The sequence below is a fragment of the Durio zibethinus genome, chromosome 9 (assembly GCF_047325235.1).
Source record: "Durio zibethinus cultivar Kanyao isolate XHJ-2024 chromosome 9, ASM4732523v1, whole genome shotgun sequence".
Classification (NCBI taxonomy): domain Eukaryota; kingdom Viridiplantae; phylum Streptophyta; class Magnoliopsida; order Malvales; family Malvaceae; genus Durio; species Durio zibethinus.
The window spans coordinates 2,756,704-2,774,721 of NC_143170.1; the positions used below are offsets into that span (position 1 = coordinate 2,756,704).

General features: G+C 32.2%; 1 protein-coding gene and 2 pseudogenes across 4 annotated transcripts; 1 reads left to right on the forward strand and 2 right to left on the reverse strand.

Annotated features, from left to right (window-relative positions):
- Positions 1-1,715: 1,715 nt before the first annotated feature.
- On the reverse strand, positions 1,716-5,000 carry LOC111305803 (ACT domain-containing protein ACR8-like). Of its 4 annotated transcripts, none has more exons than XM_022903622.2 (7): positions 4,592-5,000; positions 3,950-3,995; positions 3,682-3,796; positions 3,494-3,561; positions 2,824-3,390; positions 2,626-2,730; positions 1,716-2,520 (listed from the first exon to the last, which is right to left on the reverse strand). In XM_022903622.2, the coding sequence occupies exons 1-7, from the start codon at positions 4,651-4,653 to the stop codon at positions 2,158-2,160; spliced, it is 1,326 nt and encodes a 441-aa protein (XP_022759357.2). In that variant the 5' UTR covers positions 4,654-5,000; the 3' UTR covers positions 1,716-2,157. The 4 variants fall into 4 exon arrangements, with proteins under 4 accessions (XP_022759357.2, XP_089621578.1, XP_089621579.1 ...); XM_089765452.1 differs by having other exon boundaries at positions 3,686-3,796; positions 4,592-4,998; XM_089765453.1 differs by having other exon boundaries at positions 3,686-3,836; positions 4,592-4,998.
- Positions 5,001-11,863: 6,863 nt separating this feature from the next.
- LOC149516709 (ATP-dependent Clp protease ATP-binding subunit CLPT2, chloroplastic-like) lies at positions 11,864-14,844 on the forward strand (annotated as a pseudogene).
- On the reverse strand, positions 14,381-17,739 carry LOC111305796 (protein DETOXIFICATION 56 pseudogene; annotated as a pseudogene).
- Positions 17,740-18,018: the final 279 nt, after the last annotated feature.

Below are 18,018 nucleotides of genomic sequence, written 5' to 3' on the forward strand. Positions count from 1 at the left end.
AGCGAAAAATTATAATTTTTTTATTGGAAGTTACAGGATTTGAATACCATTATTGAAATTAAAATTAGTCTAAAATTTTATTAACAAATCACACTTATTTTTTACGGCTAACTATTACTAATTAGCCATTGGCTCTATCGATCGATTATCAAAGTTCAATGATCCAACTGATTAATTTGGATTTTTCAGAAGTAATCAGACAAATATTACTATCATCTAAGTTTTAAAGTGTGATAGCTGACATGGGACAGCTAATCTACTCAACCATTGGCTGCCCTGCTTGTCAAGTTTCCTTACTAAAATGGGATTTTAACTAGGATTTCAAAGCAATACAACAAGAAAGAACTTATCCATCATCAGCCAAATGCCATATCTATTTGAATTAGTGGGAATATATAGAGGGAAAGCACAAGTTCATCACAATAAGCACAACAATTACAATAAACAAGGGTTCTTCCAAGCTCAAGCCAAGCATAAACAGGGTCTTTAACATTGATATTCCAGTTATTTAGTTGTTATATAGATGCTTTATCAAATAAGAATGGACTGATTTAAAATGCAGGCACACTAACATTTTAGCAGGAAGGTATAAATTACATTTAGGTTTAATTAACTTTGATGAGGTAATTATAGCCGACAGCGGGTGCAGACCGTTATGGAATTCATAATTAACCATCCACCATAAATTTCTTCCATAATCGCTGGTCTATGCTGGTTTATTAATTGTTGCAAGACTTGGTACTAACTCTACCAAGTTAGGCTATACAAATTTAGGGTTTATTTTAAGAGTTATATTGTCTTAGTAAAATTTTAATTATACAAACAGGATTAAAAAGATGAGACGTTTTTTTTTTTAAATTAAATTTTTATTTTTTAAATATATCCTAATAAATATATATTATTTTTTTAATCTCACTTGTATAATTAAAATTTTACACTAATAATATATCAAATATTAATTTTTATTTTAATTAATATATATAATTATTTAAATTTCAAAACTTATAATTTTTCTAAAATATTTCTTAAATGCGACGATCTCCGTTGAAAAAAAGTAAGAAGTTAGGTTACACTGGAATAGTTTGATCACCTAACTCCCACCAAACTTTTGAATGGCTGGCCAATACCAGCTCAAATTTGGTTAAAATTTATGTTTAATTTGGAATTTTATGCCACTTGACTTGGTTTAAAGTTGTTGGTTGGATTTAGGGCCTAAAGAAAAAGTGGTTGCTTGGTTAGATAGGTAATACTCCCTCCTATACCAAAACTTTTTCAACGTTACGGTGAATGAGGTATAATTTATTATTATTTTTTAATCATTCAAGAAAGACTGAGTCATACATTAAAGAAGAGAAAAAATATTGAAATTCGAATTACAATTGATATCTTTTTTAATATTATCTTAATTATTAAATCAAACAGTTAAAGATATAAATTATTTTTATTATAAATAAAAATAAGATATTAAGAATAAAAAAAAGGAAATATAAATAGGATTCCCTTTCAAAGATCAGCAAAACACTGTTGAATTACATCATTTTTTCTTTTTTTTTCCCCCTTGATTGGTTCCAACTTGCTTAAAAATCTGCTGATTAGACAAGAACATCTTGATCGATTACCTTTGGCAAAGGATTCTTTTTAATCTAGAAGGTTAGGCCCATATGATTCTTCCTTCAAACAAATGGAGCCAAGCAGAAAAAAGTAGCCAGTAAAAATATAAAAATACCCAGTCAACCGTTATAATTAATATTAATACTTTAAAAAGTTATGTACAGATGTCGTGTATAATATACCATATTTTTCTTCTACCTAATCTTCTCCGCCAGCAATAAATCTATAGCACAAATTCACAGACCCCACCATTGTTTTAACTTTTCTTCTGTTTTCCACCGTCATTCAAATTCTTCCTCCAAACCAGGCATTGGTGGGTGATTAAAAAATTTTGATGGAGCTGCCCCAATCTTCTCCATGTGGTTCTGTCTATTCAACTAACCGAAACCCAACTATCACAAGTTCACAACAACTATCATCAAATTCCAACTTTTTCATATGTACACAAAGGCCAAAGCCAAAACCTGAAGCAAAGAATATGCCAATTGCCATCCAAAGAGCACTGAACAAATATCTCCAAATATTGTTGCCCTGGAGTTTACGGCTTCAAGAAAAGGATTTACTCAACCCCAAATTGTATAGATTCCTTCTCACTAGGCTCCCAAGTGATGACAACACTGCCCCACCAACCCCTACTGCTTGCTCTTCGCTTTCTGCATTTTGATGATAAATCAATGGTAGTTCCTGCACCTTTAAGTTCCCTAAACCAATCTTTTGTCTTATTGATTCAATGATTTTGGGATCTGCTTGGTTCCCGATTGCATCTGTTACATAAAAAACGTTTAGAGCCATGTCCCTCCTGGTTGATATTTCGGCTCTTGTCACGTTAAGACTGTTTTCTCTAAACGTTCGGGTCACTTCTGCTAATAGACCCTGCCTATCTGATATGCATAACTCCAGCCTTACACCCTGGAATGACACAAACAACGCATCAGTGCTTGGAATATGGGATAAACGCCAAAAATTTAAAGATTCAACTGCTAAATACAGAAATGACTTGGAATAGAAATATACCTTAGATGCTCTCCTTTCAATTGCAGCTTGTAAGCAAAGGATTACACGTTGTTTCTCAGCTTCTGAACTAATTGGGGTTCCATCTATGTGCTTAATACAGAATTCCTGTAACAAGAATAAACAAATTTAAGTCAACAAACGGACTGAAGTCACGTAACCAAAGTCTTAAAGAAGATTAATAACAAAACAATTAAGTACCAGATATGCTTTATCCCCAGCTGTGTTGATGGTGGCATGAAACACAACATATTGCATATCTGTCAATGTGCAAACAATATCAAACAAAAGCTTGTTTCGATCCTTGCACTGAACATTCACAACTGAATAACTCCTTTTCACCCAATTTTGCACGGTGACCGCAGCTGAATCCGCCCTATGTTGCAAAGTAGGCTTTCTTTCATAGTCACGATCTGCAAACATCATTTGATGTAACCTTCTCTCAGTGTGGGTTACAGCCAAAGAAACTGAAGTTTTCGCACTAGGAGTATCATTGTCTCCTTTCAAAACATTCCTTAAACGTGCTATGATTCTGTCAATGTGCTGTGAGTCCTCAATTGGGGACCCTGAATTGCAGTCTTTTACATAAATTAAAGATGCGATTCGACCATTATGAGTCCATATTTTAGCATCTACCACACTGCATTGCATATCAGCTAAAACTGCAAATACTTCCGATAAAAGACCAACTCTATCTGTTCCCGTCAATTCCAAAGCTGTTAAGCCATTAAATCCATGGCTTCTATCGGGGTAAGTGGTCTCAAGGGACTGTAACGCAGACAAAATAAAACAAAACAAAAATCAGTTTCATGGCAAATTAAGCAAGCATAAAGGGCATTAATAAAAAAATTAAATGAAGTGTAATAACTACCTGTTCAATGTAGCTAATAACGCTCTCATCAGTCAATTTCTTTCCGTTTAAATCAGTAACGTGGAAAACTGCAAATCCAAAAGGAAAATTTCAGTATCAACGATTTCAAGTAACACCCAGAAATAGTAACCTGCCAAAGGAACAAATTTTATCTCAAAAATCGTTTTTTTTCAGTAAATTCAGCTTACCAACCATGAACCATTGGCCATCAGATGAAATGTTAGCCTTCTCAATTGAAAGATTCAGATCCGTTAAAACCTGAACAGCGTCTAACAAAATTCCGTGTCTTCTAGCACTAACAACCTGAGGAATCGAAGTACGAGGAAGGAATGAGTCAAAGGTTCTGAAAACTCAAAGCACAAAAGAGGACCACAAGTCAAAATTTTGGGAAATAATAAAGAAAAGACAGCAATTTGTGCGGTGCGTTTATATCTGAGATGTTTAGTGGAAGCCCACCTTGACCACAGTTGCGGTGGCGCAAACGTCATTGTCGATCAAGACCCTGTAACAACAGTAAAAAGAAAAGGTCAAGTCTGGAAATGTACTTTCTATTAAGTTTTTTTCTTTTTCAAATTATTCACACTTCAGAAGGAAGAAAATTTTTATGAATGTGATCTTTGAAAGGTCTAAGGAAGATTTGATGACCTTTTGGAAAATACGAAGGAAAAGAAAAAGAAAATGTCAAGGAATTATTACAAAAATGAAAATTGTATAAATGTTAATAATTTTAATTAAAAAATTGTGACAATTGGTTAAAGTTTGGAATTGATTCTGTTAACTAGTTTCCATAAGTATGAAGAGATACTGTTCCAAATTAAAAGCAGAGACCTTGCTTGAAGCCAGAACAGAGAAGAACAGTGAAAGCAAAAGGAAACATGTGATAAAGAAATTGGAGGGTTTAGAACAGATGATCAAAAAATAAGGTGAAAATCAAAAGCCCATAACAGAGTTCAAACCCAAAATCCCAGGGAGCTCGAATTATAAGGCAAAATCAACAGGAAAACCCACAACTAGTTTTTGTTGCAAAACCACTGACTCACAACAAAAAGTTTTGTGAATTTTTGTTTGATTTGAAGAAAAGAAACTAAGATTACAAACCTGGGAGTGCTCATCCTTATAACAAGCTTCTCATATTCATCAAGACAAGCATGCCACTCCATTTTTTCTCTTCTCTTTCTTCTTGGTTTGCTGTATCTTGAAGAATCCAAAAAAGATTGAAAACTTCACTAAAGAAACAACTTCAAGAAACAAACCTTGTATTTCTGGAAAGACCTTGGAAACCAAAAACGGTCTTGGCTGAATCAAACGAGGCCAAATGCCAGATACTCTTAAAACTCTTCCACTTTGTAATACCTTCGACGAAATCCCTAATAACAACCCCCTCACCAAACTCTTATTTCTCTCTTTTTTTTTTTTTTTTTTCCTTTCCCTTGTTTTTGTCTCCAGAAAAAGAACAGAGTTACATAGCGCAAACCACGCCTCGTCCTTAACCCCCCCTTTCTTCTAATGCTCCCCTATATTTATGGACTACATTAATTAATATTTTTTTTGTAAGTTTTTTTTTTATAATATCGAAAGTCGAAATCAGTCAAACCACGCCCCTAGCATACGCAAAGAAAAAAAAAAAAAGGAAAAAAGGTCACATGGCCGAGTAACGCCCTCCCGCTTGACCTATTTTTCTTACATTAGGGGTGAAAATTTTTTTTTAAATTAAAAATCGATTTAAAATAATAATATTTAATTAGATTTGAATTTTTTTTATTTAATTTAAATTAAATTTAAATATTAAATATATATTAGATTTATATTAAAATATAAAAATTAAAAAAATGAATCGAATTAAATTATATATTTTTATTAATTTTTATATGTATATTTTAAAATTTTATAAAATAAAATAATTATTTTATATATAATTTATTTAAATATATTAAATTTTTTATTAAAGTAATATATAAAAAATAAAAAAAATTAAAATTTAAAAATTAATAAAATTAAATTTAAATTAAATCGATTTTAATAAAAAATTAATTTAAATTTAAATCAAATTTTAAAATTTATAATATTATATATTACCCAACAAATTTAAACCAAATTCGATGAAATCCCAATTCTCACATCCAATCTACTATTGAATCTGCCAAATGTCGCTAGATCTCCAATCGTGGTAGTTCATACGTCCAGCTCCATGCCACCTCTACCGAGGCCACTGCCCTTTTGCGTGTCTTCGAATCAAGAATGAGGAAGAGGACGGTATATTTTTATCAACGGTGAAGGATCCATCCACGTCGGCAAATTGGACCCTTTGTGGCTTGATAATAAAGTTTTAGTTTAGCCAAACGGAATTATGACGTCCGCACTTGACAACGCACCGATCGCATCGGCTCTCTTGTATTTCGTAGTGTAATGCGGATCTTTACTTTGACTTATGAATCCACTCAATTTCCCTTTTTACCCTCTGATTTTCTTGATTTGTTCACTACAAGTGCGTACCTTCGCCTTTCTCGTCATTTCGATTCTTTTAGAAAAGAAATTATTTGGATCGACGGTACTTTTAACAAAAAAGAAGAAAAAAAAGCTGAGAAATTGAAGATTCGAACCCCAAACGTTCGATCGAATTGTATATTCATATTCCTTTTAGTACGGTCGCGATCTCTGAAAGGACAAATTTGTCCATTAGAAAAAATATAGGTACATCTAGCGTGGTCGCATTTAATTGGTCGGAAGACCCAAAAACTGTGCTCATAAGTTTAGAGTTTAGACCTAGTCGTGTGAGGCACGTTTTCTGACTTATTATGTTTTGCGCCTAAATTGACAGGTTTTCGTTGGATGCTGGAAGTTAAGTGAGATACGGGTTAGGATTGGATACAACAGGCCAGCAGATCTCTCCGTGAGACACTCGAACCGTGTTTTTCTCTGACGTGATTAAACATGTTCGATTAAAATAGTGACAATTAATTTCGATATTTGTGAAATAAATCATATTTATTTTTTATTTTATTTCTTGCTCAAATCTTTAGTTTAATTGAGCTTTGAATTCGGTTGGTTTTTTTTTTTTTCACTTATTTTGGGATATTGCATGTTTTTTCACGTTTTATGGTCCAAGGATCCTAAATTTTCTCGACCAACAGATCATGGCCGTCGAATTAGGGTACTTGTTTAGAAAATCATGATTTGGTCAAACTTGTCCATGTGATTCTCCGGTGCTAGGCCCTGCTCATGCTTTGGTCACTACTACATTTTTAAGGCACGGTTATGGCCTCATTGTGACATCGTTTTTTTTTTTTTAGGAAAATTTTATGAAATTAAAAAATATGTAAAAATAAATATTTATTTTTTTAAGCTGCATATTGTTAGATTGTGAAGAAATTCAATTAATATCTTCATTATTTATAAAATATAAAAGATAGGATTAGATCAAAAGATATCATAATACAACTTAATTCTCTCTCTACTTTCTCTCAAAACTTTCTAATTTATTTCTTTTATATATATATTTTATGATTTAAATATCAAAATGACTCAAAATATTATATTGATAACATTTAACCCTCTTTTTTTCTAACAAATTTAATATATTTTTCATCTCCGCTTCTATTGAATCCATCGTCTATCATATTAAAAATTATTCAACAAGTATGTTTCTAAATTATTATGTCACATTAAATCTTTATTTCTTTAAAATCATTTTTTAAGGTCTGATAGCGAAATTTCAAAACATGTGGATTTTTTAGGTTCATTTTTTAAAAATAAAAAGCAAAAGACAAACATCAATTTTTTTTTAATTAAGTTATTTTCAAAATTTCAATCACTTATACATTTATTGCTACTATAAAACGTGTTTTTTGAGTTGAAGCAAATTTAATTAAGAACCATAAATTTAGAATCATATTTTATTTGAAACAAAGAATAAAGTCTTTTATTTTTTTGGGTAATAATCTAAAATGAAGCACATGGGTAATTATGTAATCTTTATAGTATTTATAATTTTTTACTTATATATCTAGTCCCAAAAAAAATATTGTTTGACATTGGATTTTTTAAAAAATCATTATTTTATTAAACCTTTTGGAGAATATTCTTCTTGAAAAAGATTCCCGATGATGACGGAGGGTTTTGCTTGGTAAGGCAATTACAATTTCAGGCAGCAACTGATTGCTTACCTCACCGTAGGATCTCAATCAAATGGCAAATATTTCCACTTCAGAGAAACCAAGGCAGTGATAGTGGGAGACTGTGGAGCTAACTAAGAAAACGTAGACAGAAAGCGAAGAAAGATTTGCATACCAGAGCTGGCTTGCCTTGCAAGTCCGGTTTCTTTTTTTATTATTATTATTAAAAATTTAGAATTTTAATATATAAAAAACAATTTTTTTTTTTAATTTAATTAACGCCAACCTTTTATTTTGGTTACTTGGGGTTGAAGCACTTTGGGGCATTTGGAGGGTCTGAAAGAGTTCAATTTTTATACCATTGTTTTAAGTTTCTTTGGATGGTGACTTCATGTGTTTGCCAATGTGTTTAAATGATTATTGGTTGGTTATAATTATATTTATTCAATGATCAAGCTATTTGACTAAATTCAAAGATTTGTTCAATTTTTAAGAATATTTGATAAAAAATTAAAAACAATTGAATGAATTTAAATATAATTTTTAAGTTCGATTAAATTTTAAGTTGAATCTAAGATAAAAAAATGAAATTTTGATATGAATAAAAAATATATAATTAAAATATTATAATTATATATATGTAATTTTTATTTTAATATTTATTTTTAAAAGGATTTTTTTATTTTTTATTATATAATTTGTGTTTAATGAATTAATTTAAAGATTTATTTTTTTAATTTAAGTCGAGTTTTAAAAATTTTAAAATCCGAAATACGAGATCTAATTAAATTTAAATAAGCATATAAACTATTAATATCAAATATGAGCTCAATTTAAACTCGACTTGACTTATAAATATCTCTAATTATCACTTATAGATAGGTTTTATTACATTCATTATAGCTTGATAAGAAAATTTTTTATTATCCAAATTAATGGAAGGCAAACACAGGGTACAAAAATCAAACTTTATTATCCAAATAAATGCAATTATTTACTAGTTTCTCAACAAATAATATAATCTAGCTCTCTTATTTATGAACCCTAATCAAATTAAATATCATTAAACATTTAACACCACTTGTTCAACATGTTTTTGGACAAGTTAGCTTCTTATCATCAAAATTCAAAATCCGTAAACCTTTCCAAAAAAGAAAAAATAAATGAAAATAAATAGCCAGCTTTCAGGTTTAGGGGATAATTAACATGTTTATTTATTTATTTATTTATTTATTGTAATTAAAGAAACTTCATTCATTGATGGATGCCGGCATATTACATCAAGTCGGGCCAGCTGAAAAAAAAGCTACTTGTTGAGGAAGGGAAATTGATTTGTCCATGATCCTGAATTTTTATTTAATTGATTTTTAATGCATATATCATTAAAAAATATAATATTCAATAAATTTAAAATTTATATTTGAATACATATAATTTTTTAATTCTTGCTACATAATTTTTTATATACATAAAACTGATTTGTCAAAGCACGAGGCAGAAATTGAAAAATTTTGCCGCAAATTGAAGTCAATTAAGGATGGAGACTTTTGCCATATCTCCTTGGCGAAACCTTTGAATAAATTTGACTATTTGTATATTTATATTACATAAAATATTAAAATTTATATATTTATATTATATTTTATGTAAAAATTATATATAATAATTTATATCAATAAAAATTAAAAGATATATATTTTACTTTTATTAATTTTACATAAAATTATTAATAAAATTTTAAATTATATTATTTTATATTTTATATTTATATTTATATTATATTTTAAATTATTAAATTGACGAAATTTTGATGTATGCCTTTTGGTTTTAAGAAAGCACGAATTCAATTGGTTATTGAGAAGGAAAATAATAATAATAATAATAAAGTTCCATCCGAGTGTCTTATAGCAAACCTTGATTTTATTTTTCTTTTTTAATGATTAGGTCTAGGCTTGAAGTTTTCAACAAGTCCCACCATTTTTTAACTAACTAATTATAACAGGGTGATATGAAAGTGACAAGAAATTTTGAGTTGCTTGATTTTTTATAAAATGATATATTCCCGTATAAAAAAAGCTGATAATGACTTTATCAAGTAACCTTCTCTCGTCTTCTAACTTTCATTTATTTTTTAATAAATTTGATAAATTCATAAGTCGCACTTTTACTCAACCAAAAAATATCTCAACAAACTTAATATGCTATGTTTTTTTTATGGTGGGTAGAATAAAATAAATCCAATATTATCAATAAAATTGATAACGAAAAGTTATTAATATAAATTCTGAAAAGAGTATAAATTCACTTACATTAATATAAGTTTTATATTTTTTATTATTTAATTAAAATTAAATTTATAAATTAATTTAAATTAAAATAATATTTTTAATCTTAACTATTTTTAACCTAAAAAAAAAAAAAAACAAAACTTACATGATGTCCCTCCTCTTTTAAAATAAAGGGGAAAAACTAAAATTTGTAAAATTTACCTTGCAATAGTTTATTTTTTGGGTGGTAAAATTGAAGCAATAAGTCGTTAACTATTGTATTTTTACTGGTTTCATGTTTTTGATTGATAGGATGAATCGTTCCACGTTTTAAATGTTTTGATTGATAGGATGAATCATTCCACGTTTTAAATGCAGTGACACGAGGATGACCAATAAATTCTTGATTCTCTTTAGGTCAATTCTTTCACATTCTGTCACGATTAAGAGTGTAAATGATATATTAGTACTCGTAAGTTATTCGAATTCGATTTAAAAAAAATTTAAATTCGATTCGATTATTATCGAGTTGAGCTCGAGTTCGAGTTCGAGTAGTTCGACTTATCGATTGAGTTGAATTCGAGTGTTCTTATATCTGATTCGAGTAGTTCACGAGCTTAATCGAATTTTTATATTTAAATATATTTTTATTATTTTAATTAATAAAATATTTCGAGTCCGAATTCGAGCATAAATAATCAAACTCTTATCGAGTATAAGAATCGAACTTATTTTTATATATTAATCGAACTTAATCAAACGAGTTCGAATAACTTAAATTCGATCACGAATCGAACTTGAACTTAAAAAATAAAATTTGATCAAGTTCAAACCGAATATCGAACTCCGAATTATAAGTCGAACTCAAACTCGAATTTTTTACTATTCAACTCGACTCAACTCTATTATACCCCTAATCACGACGCCGGCGGTGGCAACAAATTTCCCATCGTCTCAACTGTCACCTTTTTGTATTTACTTAATATGAATATGAGAAAAATTCTCTTATTAAGTTTATATTTATGGGTTGAATGCAGTACTGCAATAAGATTTAATCTAGATCTTTCTTTGCGCAAATAAAATTTTTAATTTTGTTTATTCCCAAATTTTCAGTTTTGAATGTCATATATTTGGGTCAATTTAATGAAAATTTATCGCATTAATTGATAATGAAAGTTTTAAATTTTATTATTAGAATTAACAGGATGATTTCTATTTCTTAAAATAAAATAAAAATATTTTTAAAATTGAGGCATATGATTTTTTACTTAATTAATAAAATTAAAAAAAATTTACTCAATGTGTAAAAAATTCTCTAATTTAATTAATCCAATAAGTTTATAGCTGTCATGGAAAGAAGTTGGCAGACAGGTTCAACTAATTGCACTTACTAAGAACGACTCATTTTTCAGGCAAATACTTTGCAAGATATACTTTTTGACATGTGATAAAGACATCTTGTTTCTGGAAACCATTTAATTTTTAGTACAGGAAGATATGCGCTAATTAATAAGTTTAAATCTTAATATAAAAGAAAAGCTGTGAATAAATATTCTTTGCTACAAAATTATTCAAAGAAAATGAAAGCATAAATGGCCAAACTTTTGAGGCTTTTGATGTATATTGACATGTAGATATTACATATCGAAAGCTGAAGAGGGGCCCATTCACGAGAACTGGTGGATGCTGTACATGAAGTAGATTTTTTCCTGCCCTACACGGCTCCAAAATCTTCTTAGTTTAATGCAAAAGAAATTCCCTGTTTGTCAACTTCTTTTTGGTTCCAGTTTGACTAACGAGTAACCAGCCTGAACATTCTCTGCTACTTTTTTGCCCGTTTAGCCCCAGGTTAACAGGCTTGAAAATCCACGTGGGAACAACTTGATTTTTTCTTCAATTGGTGCGGTACAGGCAGGCCTGAGGCTGTGGAGGTGCCCACAATCCCACAGGGAGCCCTTCAACATTTTGTTTTTCTGTTTAAGATCATGTGTTGGGTAGATTGACAAAATCATGACAAAAGGGCGTGGAAAATTATGCCCCTGATTCAGGTTTAGTGGTGCCCTAAGACTTTTTTATTAGATACCCTCCCCACCTGCTTACTCACATAGCATCACACACTGTTTTATCGATGAATTTATTGTGTCTTGTTGCCCAAACAAGTTAAAAAGAGATACATGTGATCTGAAGCATGAAAATGATGGATGTATTAAAGGGTTTTGGAGAGGGGTTTTTGGTTTTCTTTATGCTATTTTGCTTCTTTTGCTGGGATTTTGATCACGAGCAATGTTGGGTAGAAATAAAAGTATCGTTGTCAATGAAGTGAATTGACATTGAGGAGGATAGCCAGCTTTGCCCAATCAAGAAGAGTAAGGGCTTTGTTCAGTTCAACCCACAAAAATGGGTTGGTGGGCTGGAAATTAGTGGTTCGATGATCCAGGCTTCTGTTCAGGCTCAGCTCAAATCCATTTTTGATATTGTTCCTCTGATTCTCTCATTTTCCTTTTGGGGGCAGATGACTGGACAGAGCTAATTATAACTCGATCGACATAGAAAATATTTGCCAAAGCACATGCATTCACATTTACCTCTGATTCTCTGAAAAACAATTAGTAGTTGGAATAAAAAGTGGGATAAAATTGATCAATAAATTCAATTCTTTTTACTCAATTTGTTCAGGAAGTGAAAACTGAAAACGGCTCCAATATGAACCAAAAACGTTTTTTAAAAATAAATTTCGTTCCCTTTCAGGTTTTTTTTTTTATTGAGATATTGAGTGCATGGAAACGCAGATGGTCAAGGAAGGCGATAAAGTCATTTGCTATGGCTGAATTGGAAGCCAGGAAACCCAAGTATCCAACTACTAGAACTGAGGCTTTTCTCGTGGGAATTTTGGTTGAAGCCTGGAGGTAATAACATTTTCTACTTCCCATTAGATATTTCCATTTGAAGCTCTTTTAGTTCCCTTTTCTTGTGTTAGTAATTTATCTGACTAATGTCATCCTAGAAGGTATTCTTCCAAGAGTCCCAATTGAGAAACAAACTAAAGCTGCATTTGGATGGATGGTGAGATTAAAAATAATAATAAAAATTACTACAGTTATCATTGAAAAAAAAAATTATTATAATTATGATTAAAAAAAAATTTAATAAAAAATTTATGTTAATTTGATTTTATTGGAATTAGCATTTGATTTAATTGATGGTATGATAAATTGCACTGAAAGTGCCGTGAAATCTTAATGGAGACTAAGTTGAAAAGAAAATGTGACCATTGACAATTTTAGTCCCTTACTAAAATGAGAACCAGCATTATTGAGAAGTGATCTACCGGGGGTCAATAGGATACAAAGGTTTGTTATTAGCATGATTAATTTCATCAAGCAAACATGCACTGTTTTACTTTTCAGTGCTGCCTTGGTAGGTAGCAATAGCATCATTGCATAATAAGCAAGTGCTTCTGGGCCTAAAATTTGTGACATAGTTGTCTTCCGGTTGCTTAATTAAATAAGAAACTTTTTTTTTCCTCTTAACAGCTTTAAGCTGCCACATTAATAATTTAGTTACAAGAATGTTATTTCCCTGTTTCTCTTTTCGTTAATTTCCTTTTCTTAGTGGTGAATAACATGTTAGAAGAAAAAGTATAAATCTTTCCGAAAAGGGGAACAAGTTTGTTCAACTGTGGCATTAACTATACTTGGCTGAGCCAGTACTGATACTATGGCGTAATTGTCTGGGTATAGTCCTATGGTTAATCATACCTTTTTGGTTTTCTGATTTGTAGGTACTTAGTGATGGGAATTCCTATTATCAGAATGGGTCCTTTGCTGGGGAAAACATAGTGTTTCTAGTTTTCACTTTTGTGGAAATAGAATAGAAATTTTGAAATACGGAACAAGTGTTGAATTCATATTGTCATCAATTTTGTTACTGGTTGTGTTGGAAAATCTCCTTACTTCACCAATATTTGTACCTTTAACGAAGTGATTGCAGAAAACTAGGGTATATTTTTGAGAAACATTGTGAAAGTAAAAGGGTATGCTATTGTTAATTTTGAATTTGACTGCTGTATTCAGGATTGCATACTGTACATGTTCAAAGTGTATGCATTTCTTTCAAGTTACAATTTGGGTCCTTTTGGAATCCATCTTATCTTTGCAATAAGAAAATGTTCGTCAGATGTGTTACATATAACTCGTAACTCTGTAAATGATGTACTATGCCATATTGAAGTTCATTTGCTCAGCAGGAACTAGTCTGGCTGCAAAATTTTTGCTTGCAAATGGAATCACACTTTTGAAGGTGTGTGAAGAGACCGTCAAAGTTCTAGGAAGGGGTGACTTGTACTTTTTCAGTCATGAGCATCCTCCTTTAACATAATATGTTCAAAGGGTCCTTGATTGGGCTGTTGATCAGAAACTAAAATCTGGTAAGTTTCCAGTTTTTATTGTTAGTTGCTTTCGAAGCTGATTCTTTTATTTCTTTAAGGTCCTCAAATGTATGTTGCATGTCTCGTAAACAAAATCAGATGCATCTGAATAAATCAGTTGAACAGTTATACATATTGAATAAGGGAACATATGATTCTATTCATTCCTTATTATAATTTCATAGAGAACATGGGAGTGAGACTAGAAAAAGTGGTAATCTGGATGCCTCAGAGAGTTTTAATAACCCCGAACATGATAAAGATTCAGCATGGCTATTGATATTCGAGTTCATTGTCTGTTTGACAGAAGTCTTGTACATGGAATCTGTGATGGCTTCATGCATGAAATATAAAATGGTTAAGGGATGCTTAAATTCAATCTGCAAATTGCACGTGATCATGGGGAAATTACAACTCATCTGCATCTTGGCATTTTGTTTGAAGTGGAATCACCTGGTCACAAGATAACGGCGGCTTGGCTTCAATGATGTCAAACCCAAGGAGCACACTTCTTTGAGCTCTGAACCTGAACCTCTAGATGGGTAATACTTGCCTTTGTTACTCATTGTGGGATGTAATTCTTTTAACTAGTGAGTGATCAATCTATGAATCCTTTGAATGATATTGATGGTTATGCCCATTCAGTTCATGCATTCATTGAATTTTATCTGAACCTTGCCTTTACTTCCCTATTTAGCTTCTATGCTCCAGCTGTATTCTGAATGAATCCTTTATGAACAAGACTTTTCTTCTTTAGCACCCAAAGGGAGATGCTGAATTCTGCATTTCTTGTTTTGGACATTCTTCTAGATCATATAAAGTTCTTCATATGTATGAGTTAGCCTCGTCATAAATAGGCTTTCTCAACTGCATCTAGGGGCTATATTTGATTATTCATGAGGATTAAAGATTCCTCTGTATTTTACAGTTAAAATGACGAAAATAGATAGGAGATCGAGGTTATTGTGCCTATGTATATGGAGCCTGGCTTTGAAGCACTATCCATCTTATCCGGTGTTTTTCATACTTCATTGTTATTTGCTGTATCAACTGTTTTCAGATTTCCATCTTGAACAACTGCCTCATTAGAGGCAAGTATTTGTGCCTTGCCAGCTTCTTCATGCCACTTTATTCTCACAACCATCACCAACAACAATGCCAGACATGTTGCCATCCCAACTAAAAATCCTAGCAACAATCCGCCTAGTCCAAGTGCAGCCTTGAAGGCTAAAACGATACCCAGCGGCAAAGCTAAGAGGTAAAACCCACCAAGATTAGCGTACATTGCCAACCATGGCCTAGCTGTTCCACGGACAATTCCACCACAAACAGCTAACGGGAAATTTACGAATTCAACAAGTGCCATTAGCAACATCATCTTTTTTACTCCTGTTATGATTCCTTTATCATGGCTAAACAGTGGGCCCCAAATACCTCTCGCTCCTACCATTACCATGGCTCCAATGCAACCTGAAGTTGTGCTCACTGCCAGCAATACGTATGATGACCGGTATGCGGAGACGGCCTGATTTGCGCCAAGCTCATTGGACACGCGAGTAGATGCACATGTGGCCATAGACAGCATCACAGAGTAAAGCAAGTAATCAAAGTTTAGCACGACAGCTAGCACTCCCACTGCCTGCTTGGTATTTGGTAACCTTCCCGTAAGCAAAATTAAAATCTCATAGCACCAATTCGAGGCCGGTGGTAAGACAACAAGGTCCGCTAAGCTTGAGCAGCCTAAGCCAGTCTTGAACACCTTGATCCTACCATCCTCCTTCCTTCCACTTCGCTCCCTTTCTGTTTTCCATCAAAACTACATATGAGACTAGAAGGATTGCGGCTATGAGATCACTTATCCGGATAGCCATTGAGACTCCCTCAAGACCCTTAGCTTTTGCAAGAAAGATGTTGATGGGGAAGTGAAGAGTAAGCGCTAGAGCCGAGCTAAACATTATGGGAATAGTTATGCTTTGAGAACTCAAATAGGCTTTGAGAGGACATAGCAATGAAGTGACAGCTAGATCAGGGAGAAGATAGAAAAGATATGTCTTTGCAACAACTGAAATGTCTTCTTTTTGGCCAAAATGGATTAGAATTTTGTCAACATTAAGCCACAGGAAAGAAATAGGCAGTGTAGCTATCAGTAACTAGAATATGGCCATCAGAAGCGTCCTGTGAAGGAGCGTAAAGTTTTTAGCGCCAAACGCTTGACCACATATAGGTTCCATGGCACCAGAAAGTCCGTTCAGGACGGAGAAACCAGTGACATTAGCAAAGGTGAACCCTAGTGTGCCACCGGCTAAATGGAGCTCTCCGAGCCGTCCTAGAAAAGCCGTCGTTACAGCTATCTTTGCAAACCATGTTAAGTTCATTGCCACCAAAGGAACCGCTATTCCTCTCTGTGTTTTCAGCTCTGAAAGCATTATTTGCATGAGGTTGGCAGGCCATTTCTTGGTGGGATTTGAAAGTGAAGCTGACTGAGATGTTTCTTCAGTTGGGTTCTCTTCCAATCTTGATGTTGCAGGCATTATTTCTTGAGCAAGGTAATGGGGATTGTTCCAAATTCCAAAATATATAACTTTCTTAGGAGAAAGATGGGGAATTCAGGGTTTCCTTAGATAAGATTGATTGGCTACTGCTAGTGCATGAGTTTCGTGAGGGTGTTAGTTTCTGAAGGTGCAAATTTGGTGGCTTTTTTTAATGGTAACAGCCAATTAAGAAAGTGAAAGTTAGGTGGTGGATTTATAGTGCGTGATGATAATGCAAAAGGCCAAATCATGCTTACAAATCCTCTTCACATCTCGTGAGATATTCGTTTCAGACTTTCAGGTTGTTTCTTCCTAAGCATATTTACTTTTGCACAAGTTTTACAGACTAATTAAACAGGATGCTGCCTAGGAATGAAATTCCCAGAACCTTTCTCTCCGTCCTGATTCATTGCTTGAAAGTAACTAAAATGGTTTGTAACCTGATGCTTTGCATCCTTTATTTTGTTCTTGAAGGACTAACATATCTTTGATAGAAAGATAGTAGAAAAATCATCGCCATGTGGGAAGTTGAACAAGAATAAAACTGAAAACCAGATGAGCCACCCTTGTCTCCACTAACAAAGATTCTGATCTGGTTTCATTTACTATTGTAATTATATTTCATAGTATTTTTCAATGAAAAGAGTAAAATAATGTGAGGATCAGTAATATATTCAGGGTGGGAGATTTGGTATAAAAGTTGTGAGCAATAATGCTGTGGTCCTGCTGGCTGTGCTTGGCCTTTAAAGATGAATGGGTTGCTCAGATTCTATGCTATAAGGAATCAAAATGGGCTACCTGGGCCACCATAACTAAGCTTTTTCTTTCATTTTCTAAAGTCACTGATAGTTTATTCTATATTCTTATCATTTCATATTTTATCAGTTTACATAGTACTTTAGGAAACATTTAATAACTGTTCTTGAAAGGAAAAAGGAAAAAGAAAATGAAGTTGCAATATAACTCTCGGTTTGTAACATATGCCTATATTATGAGATGAGAGGTAAATTCTGACAGAAATGGTTTCTTTTACTTTTTCCTGTCCTTATTGTAAATATATTAGGCAATCAAACTTTTTATTTGATGTTTCTTTTGGAGAAAAGAAGGCCTTTAAAAGGGGGAAAGACAGCAAATTATGGTCATCAATCTTGTCCTGCCTTCAAGTGGAAAAAACCTGTACCAGTGGAAA

Bases quoted from the DNA above. Each gene is read 5' to 3' on its own strand.
- LOC111305803 (XM_022903622.2), bottom strand. From the start codon at position 4,653: ATGGAGTGGCATGCTTGTCTTGATGAATATGAGAAGCTTGTTATAAGG. The intron at 3,797-3,949 runs GTGGGCTTCCAC...TCGATTCCTCAG, and splicing joins CCACCGCAACTGTGGTCAAG to GTTGTTAGTGCTAGAAGACA. The intron at 3,391-3,493 runs GTAGTTATTACA...TCTGCGTTACAG, and splicing joins TTATTAGCTACATTGAACAG to TCCCTTGAGACCACTTACCC.